The 8,802-nt window shown below is 35.2% G+C and overlaps 1 protein-coding gene across 1 annotated transcript; it reads right to left on the bottom strand.

Moving 5' to 3' along the window:
* Positions 1-3,043: 3,043 nt before the first annotated feature.
* On the bottom strand, positions 3,044-3,829 carry LOTGIDRAFT_158502 (hypothetical protein; the record flags this gene model as incomplete). The annotated part of the gene is made up of 1 exon (XM_009051655.1): positions 3,044-3,829. One exon carries the CDS (start codon positions 3,827-3,829, stop codon positions 3,044-3,046), a length of 786 nt encoding a protein of 261 aa, XP_009049903.1.
* Between the last annotated feature and the right edge of the window lie 4,973 nt (positions 3,830-8,802).

The following is an 8,802-nucleotide window of genomic DNA, read 5'->3' as shown; positions in this document are numbered from 1 at the left end:
TTGTTGATTTTAGAACGGTGTATTTTGTAATTGTGTAATGTGGAAATATGATTTTGTAAAGTCGACGCCTTATTTTCAAGATTGACTTTGTGTGAATACTTTTGGCAACGATCCGTCTCTCCTCCTCTCGGCTTCCGAGTTTGAATATTTAAGTTATTTGTTTCTCTTATAATTCTCATTTCTAATAATTCCTACAAATAATTCAAACATTCCAATTATTTCTTTCAAATTCAATAGTTTCAAGGCAAATGGCTATCTTTCAGTTCTAATCTCTGTATAAAAAAGTTTAGTAAACCATGCTTGGTGACATTAAGGATGCAAGGCAGATAGCAATTACTGAATGGGAAAATGACTTTGATTAAGCCAAAACATTAACATACATTTACACATACAAATAAAATATAAATTAACTTAATTATAAATAATGATAAATTAACTCCAACCCAGAAGTTGTTGTAATAATAATGATAGTCAAAAGGAAATAATAATAATAATAATAATAATAATAATAAAAAGTGAAAGTTGCTAGTCATCATCCATCCAGGAAGTACTAAACTTAAAATAGAGAGAAAGCTGCTTTGAGATATTAACATCCAAGTATCTTTTGAAGCAATCATTGACCAATAACATAAGGCTGGGATGTCCTTATCAGCAAAACCTTGTTCATTGAGCCAATTAGCACCACCCCTGCGAAAGGAGTGGCCACTAACCTTTAGTTCTGATTTACCAAGAGCGATCAAAATTTCTTTAATTCTGGCCATAAAGTAACAATATTTGAGTGGAATGCCATCTTGAACACATAGTAAAGGGCCAAGGAGGTCACTCGCAGGACTTAATGCAAAATATGACTGTAAGGCAGTCACGGGGCATAGTGGATGGCCAGTTATATATGGCAATAATACTTGTACCTCTCTTTCCCTGAATTGAATAGTTTTGGTACACCGAACATCGATCAAAATTCCCCAGGAAAGACACAAGGCGTCAACTCTTCGTAAATCGTCAACTCTTCGTAAATCCCGTGCAGGGTCAAAAGTATTCTTAACCAGTACATTGTTGGCACGCAGAAGACCAAAAAAGCTATCAGACATGCTGCCCAAAATGCAGCGTCTGTAACACAAGATAAGTTAAGTACAGATCGAAACTGTACCAAAAGCTCTGGTGTAATGGAAAATGCATGAGACTGAGCCATACCTAATTCTCGTTTCACACCTAAGAACATTCCAATCGTTACAAACTGGGTCTGGTACGTCCTCAGCCTTATGCAACAAAGATACAATATTCAGATATTGCTTCACAGTAGCAAATTTAAACAATTTAACTCGAAAAAGGAAAGCAATATACAATTGGAGACATTTAGATGTTGCAGGTATGGGTTCAAAACAGTAAATGCTACAAAAGTCTTCATAAACTTTCAATTGAGCTAGGTATGTGATCTTTGTGGACAAAGACCAAGCTTTCCTCTTCAAGTGTAAAACAGTGCTAGCTAGACCCTCCCTTATCGATAAAGCATCTGCAAAATATAAATGGTAAAGACATCTGACACAATAGTTCATTCAGTGAAAACTGTGATAAGGTAAGAGAAGGCACAAGAGTATAGAGTTTATCAAACATAGCTGGTTCATGCAGCCTGGAACATGCATCAGCAATGGTATTGTTAATTCCTGGGATGTAAACCGCATGAACAGATATATTATATATGGCAGAGAGCCAAAATAAATGTCGTAAAAGCCACATGATAGTCTTGTTTCTAGAGGATCCTTTATTAATCACCGACTTGACTACAACATTATCTGTATGAATAATAACTTGTTTATTTTGTAACACATGACACCACCTTACTAAAGCCAAGAAAATGGCAGCAACCTCCTTTACATTAATATGTTCATGGGACATAAAAGGTAGGTCTAGATTCCAGTTGGAATAATAATAGTCTCCTTCAAAATAGCCACCTGCGCCGTGCAATGATGCATCAGTCTGGATTGAATTCACTGGTCTGTTGTCCAAAGTCTTCATACTGCCATTAAAGTATTCTAAAAAATGTAACCACCAGTTAATGTCTTGATAAAAGTTTGCACTTAATTTTACTTTATGGGAACCAAGATACAGAGAACCTTTCAAAATCCTCCACATATTATCTGCGCAGCCCAGCTAAGCTTACCACACAAAACATCTAATTGGTGTTTGCTAGCACGTTTACGTAAGGCAAAAGTGGCTAATAGAACTTTGAAATCTGACAGCTTCTCAGAGGGCAATGAAAAGGTCATTTACTCAGTATTTTTTAGCACTCCTAGAAAGACAAGAGATGTGCTAGGTCCACAAACTTTAGACCAGTTTATGGGAAATCCCAAAGTACGAAGAACAATCAATAATCAAAGCAGAAACACACTCATCAAATGTTGGGCTTATCACCAAAAAGTCATCCAAATAGGCTATAACTATAATATCGAACTTTGACTTCATGATCCTGCATACTGCACTGCTCAATGTCTGAAAACATTTTGGGCTTTTGGCCCCGCCACACGGTAGCTTAGTATCATAAAAATAAGTCGGGTGGCTATCACCTTTAAAGGTCCATTTTAATCCAGTAACTGAATAATTTGATTTTTGAATACTGACAGACCTATATGCATTTTGTAGATCAACCTTGGCAATGTTACAGTCTTGGATTATAAGTTCTCGGGCCACATTGAGATCCATATACGAGCAAGACGTTGTATCTAGATCTACATAGTCATTTAAAGATTTACCGGGGGGTCTACTAGCATCATGAATTAAACGCACTTTATTGTTTGGTTTTGTAGGACTTACAATGTAATTACCATGCTGGATTTCAGTTAAAATTTGCTGCTCGACTTAATCATTAAATGGTTTCGCTGATCTATAATTGTCGCATTCCACCGATTCGATATTATCAGTAGTATCAATCAAAGTAAAACCATCCCGAATGCCTTCCAAAATAAACAAGCGTGATGAGTCATTGAAGGGCAGTAACTCCTGCGACGCTGCCAAATTCAAATCACTATTAATCATATTATGCACTTGATTAACCCCTCGGTAAATTTATGAACCATGTTGAACCATGTTTAATAGCTGGATGTTCTAAGTGGCATAAACAACAACAATGCTGAAATTTACAGGTAGCTCTGTCACAAGTTTCTGAATTAAATTTTATGCAAATTTCCTTCCCTGTTGGAGTAGTTGGTCCCCGATGACGACTTTGGAATTCTTTTGAATTTACAGAGTAAGATGAATCGCGATACTTTTTCTGTGATGCCTCTCCAGAAAGAGGTGTTTTGGCAATAAGTTGGAAATTATGTAAGTCTTGTCGCACAGTTCCCCATTTGAATTTCAGTTTATTTTGCAATTCGCGATACTCTTTATCAAACATCAAGACACTACTTTTTAAATATCTACTGAACAAACGAAAAACCGACTCTGTATATTCCATGTATCCCATAATTTGAATAGTGGTAGAAAGAGAGCCATCATTAATCAAACGTTCCATAATTTTGGAATTAGCGTATCCCCATTGTTCTATTGAAAGTTTGTCATATCTAGGCCTATTCTTCTTATTCACAGTTAGTGAACCATCTTTTTGAAAGGAAACAAAGTCATCACTATCATCTCTATAACTGGGATCATCCCATATAAAGTCATAAATTTGACAGGCTTTAGTTCTCCTACCTTCTGTCCTGTCACTGTCTGTTGAACTGGACAATAATTGCTGGCTTAGTTGAGATGCCGTAGGATGAGTTGAGGTGTGCGTTGATTCAGATTGCAACATAAGAATCTCTTGTCTTTCTTTATTGATTTGCTTTTCAAGAGACATTTTGGATCGTTGAAACCGCAACTCTTGTATCTGTTCACGAAGAGAATTGAGCTCACCATTATTGGTATCATCATTACTTCTGAGTTCCCTTGTGGCGATAGGAGTAAGGATTGCTTCCTCAGAACCATTTCGGAATGTTATCTCGTCATCGTCTTCATCTAATTCATTTTTTGCAGAGATTGCAGGCGCGCAGCAGCCATGATGAGCTCGTGCAAGAAGACAAGATGAGATAACTCGCGTAGGTAAAGGTCACATGCAAGAGTAGGGGAGAGTAGCTATAATTTGTCCCCTTCACATTACCAAAATCAAATTTATACTAAATTAACACTTTAATGTCATTTTCGCTGAGTCGCCGAAAAATTTTTGGAAGATTCTGTAAATGTTAAAGTAATAAAAATAGAAATAAATTTTTGTCTCATTAATTCTTAAATTTTTTCTCGTTTGTCCTCGCTTGGGTTTATTTCAATCGACAGCCAAGTGGTCCAGAATGGCACTTGAAATGCATTCTCTTGTCTTATAGGCGGCTAAAAAAATCGGGTGATAGATGTCAAAAAAGAATTTATGTCTCTCAACCCCCAGACTGACGAACCCTAGGAATAGTCAGGCAATTTTGAGGTGCCTCTCCTCTCCAGATAAAAGATATGCTTGTAGGTGTGAATATCATTTATTTCAATGATATGAGAAATATGATTTGAGCAATTGAAAAGATTACATGAATTGATACATAAATGTAAGATAAAGTGAAACTCATATTTCTTGGAACATAAAATATAGTTTGGGCTTAATGAGAAAATTAATCATGCCAGACACATCACCATTTGTGATGACATGCTCAAACCAAGACACATCACACCAACAAGCAAACCTTGGACACAGTTACTGATCATAGATAGGATGCAAAGGACCCACAACGAGCCCTGGATGTAGAAATAGACTTTTTCAAATCTAAAACGTCTGAGAGCGGCTACCCAAATTCAGAATACAACAGTGAAATAGCTCTACACTCCAGGGCACAATCCGTATTCCCTGCAATGTGTGCACTAAAATCAAACATAAAAGTAGGAATTTATAAATGATAAACAAAGTTGCAAACCTAGACCCCCGCCCAAACTATAAAACTTTAAAAATCACGAATCTGAAAATAGACCTAAATGGATAAATTTGGCACATGTATGTAAGATTTGACTGCAGAGCTCTTCCAGCGCCCCATTCTCTGAATAGCATCCTCAGAATAACCTTTAGAAAAAGCTGTTGAGGCAGCCCCTATTCGGAATGAGTGCAGTTTATAAAGAGCAGGGTTCAAATCTAAAAATGAAATCAATTTACGAAGGTAAGAGTTGACAACGTTATAAGTTACAGGGGCTCCACCATGAAACTGAAAAAATGGTCCAGATGCATGGGGACAAGCTTGTAGATAAGCCAACATCGCACAGGATGCGCAAGAAATGGAACTATTCACTGAACACTCACAATTTATGACAATCAAACCAGGACCATCTGTTGTCTTGTGTTTAAAATGGTTAAGTGAAATTTGAACTGAAGACAATTTATTATTGTCAACATTAAAATGAACAGAGGATGTTTGTATCACATTTAAAGCTGTATTGGCAGATTTTAACACTAGTTCACCAATCCGAAAAAATCCTGCAAATGCCAAAGCAAAAACGGCCTTCAGAACCAAACAATGACATTTTAACGAAACAACCAATGGAATTGCTGTAACCAATTTGAATAAAATTATATGTGAGATAGGTAACCTAGAGTCTGGAGAACCACGCTTTGCACCCTTTAGAAGATTTTTCAGCATGAAGGAATTTATGGTATCAGGAGAACCCTGAGATTTCTGAATATAGGAGATGGCCGAAGCATGGGTAGCCAAAGAGCTAGGTGAAAATCCAGATTCAAAAAGGAATGCCATATAATTACAAATCAAAGAGTTAGGGATTGGAAAACATGGTTCTAAACCTTTACTTTTACAAAAATCAAGGAATTTTCTCCAAGTCCTCATATAAACTGACCTAGAAGATGGAGCTAAGGCTTCATTAAGAAGAGCAGTTGCACCAGAGCTTAAATCTTTAACAGGGCTGAATCTATCATCTGAGGTGTAGGGTCTAACCATGGTGCCCAAGCTCGAGCCAGCTGAAAATTAAATCGAGATAAATGGTCAGCAACCAAATTGGATTTACCTGGGATATGTTTAGCACGGAGCATTATATTATGTTTGATCGAGGCCATGACCAATCTACGGACTAACTTCATTAGTGAAGAACAGGGTGACGTAGCTTTATTAATGACGTACATAACACATTCGTTATCTGTCAGAAGAAGGACCTTATGGTTTTTAAGGAGATAACCCCAATGTTCAATGGCTACAACAATTGGGAACAATTCCATGACATTTATAGAAAGGGTTTTCATTTCTTGAGGCCACTCTCCATAAAGCCATTTGGATCCTAAGACTGCAGCATAGCCTTTGGTTGTTGCCGCATCTGAGAACATCTTTATAATATCAGATCCTACCCACTTGTCATTCAAAAACATTGATCTGCCATTGAAGCTGGTCATAAACTCAGACCAGATTCTCAAATCGAGACGAGCTGAATTGGTAATGACGATGGCATCATTTGGATTAGGGACATTCAAAGTGAGATCATAAAGACGTCTGAGAAAAGTTCTGCCAGGGACAACTACTAAAGTTGTAAAATTCAATAGACCAAGAAGTGACTGCAATTCACGAAGGGTGATTTTATGTCTTTTAAGAGTGTTATATAATAATGTTCGAATTTTTTATACTTTCTCTGAAGGCAAACAAACATATTTACGGAATCACCAACAGGGAAGGATAAATCATGAATTAAGCGAAAGCTACCTTTCTCTTGTTTGGGAACAATTCCCAGTGGTGAGCAAGTCAGGGAATGGAGGTTTAAGAAAAGGACCCAATATCCGACCAGCAACAAGCTCACTCTGCAGTTTATCTAGCAAAACCTCAAAATTATCAATACAAGACTGATTATTTCTTGAAATCCTAAGATGTCTGTTTCCAGAATAAGGAATCACAAACCCCTTTGTAAATCCTTTATTCAGAAAAATTCTTTCTTCAAGGTCATGGCCAACTAAAAGGCTGTCCAAATTACTTGGATTTACTGGGGTTGGAAGTTTTACCGGACGAATTGTTCTTGCGAAATGAATAACGGGATTGAGCTTGTGGGTCTGGTATTGGTGGCGGTTGTGTCATCATTAAGGGTGGTATAGAAGAAGCAGAAAGTGGAAATGAGTTAATATTTGGAAGTTTAAAATTATTATTAGCACCTATCATTTGAGAAGTTAAAATGGGATTGGTGTTGAGCGGAAATTGAAAATTTGACATACTACTACTTGATCCATCTTGTCTATTACTATAACATCGGTAAAGAGGGTGGTTATAACCACATTTGCTGCAAACGTGTGAATACTTGCATCTTTTACGTCTGCAACCTAACTGACTATTAAAAGGAGGTGGGGTTTTATTTGCCATAGACCCATGTAATGTTGTTGCTCTCAACCAAAGATCAAAATGAATTTGGTCCCAGGGTTAGGGTCCAGATTGGCGTAATAACCGAAATTGGCTATACTTTGCTCTTTAATAATACTTCTTCTATTACTCTTCGCTATAATAATACATCTTCTATCAGGCTACTCTTCTCTATAATAATAATTCTTCTATTTCTTTTCTCTATATTATTACTTCTTCTATTACTCTTCTCTAAAATATATAAACACATTGGTAGGCCTATTTAGCAAGAAGTTTGAATGGTTTCCACATCGCAGAGCGGTTTACTACTTTACTATTTCTCCTTCAGTGCCTATTACTCTTCGCTATAATAATACTTCTTCTATTACTCTTCTCTATAATAATACTTCTTCTATTACTCTTCTCTACAGTAATACTTCTTCTATTACTCTTCTCTATAATAATACTTCTTCTATTACTCTTCTCTATAATAAATCTTATTCTATTACTTTTCACCATAATAAAACTTCTTCTATTACTCTTCTCTATAATAAAACTTCTTCTATTACTACTTTACTATTTCTCCTTCGAAGCCTATTACTGTTCGCTATAATAATACTTCTTCTATTACTCTTCTCTATAATAATACTTCTTCTATTACTTTTCTCTATAATAATACTTCTTCTATTACTCTTCTCTATGATAATACTTCTTCTATTACTCTTCTCTATAATAATACTTCTTCTATTACTCTTAGCTATAATAATACTTCTTCTATTACTTTTCTCTATAATAATACTTCTTCTATTACTTTTCACCATAATAAAACTTCTTCTATTACTCTTCTCTATGATAATACTTCTTCTATTACTTTGCTCTTTAATAATACTTCTTCTATTACTCTTCGCTATAATAATACATCTTCTATCAGGCTACTCTTTTCTATAATAATAATTCTTCTATTTCTTTTCTCTATAATATTACTTATTCTATTACTCTTCTCTATAATAATACTTCTTCTATTACTCTTCTCTATAATAATACTTTTTCTATTACTCTTCTCTATAATAAAATTTCTTCTATTACTCTTCTCTTTAATAATACTTCTTCTATTACTCTTCGCTATATTAATACTTCTTCTATTACTCTTCTCTATAATAATACTTCTTCTATTACTCTTCTCTATAATAATACTTCTTCTATTACTTTTCTCTATAATAATATTTCTTCTGTTACTATTCTCTACAGTAATACTTTTTCTATTACTCTTCTGTATAATAATACTTCTTCTATTACTCTTAGCTATAATAATACTTCTTCTATTACTCTTAGCTATAATAATACTTCTTCTATTACTCTTCTCTATAATAATACTTCTTCTATTACTCTTCTCTATAATAATACTTCTTCTATTACTCTTAGCTATAATAATACTTCTTCTATTACTCTTCTCTATAATAATACTTCTTCTATTACTCTTCTC

This window comes from Lottia gigantea, assembly GCF_000327385.1.
Source record: "Lottia gigantea unplaced genomic scaffold LOTGIsca_17, whole genome shotgun sequence".
NCBI lineage: Eukaryota > Metazoa > Mollusca > Gastropoda > Lottiidae > Lottia > Lottia gigantea.
Note: the sequence above shows the minus strand (reverse complement) of the source record. Positions and strands in the feature narration are given on the sequence as shown.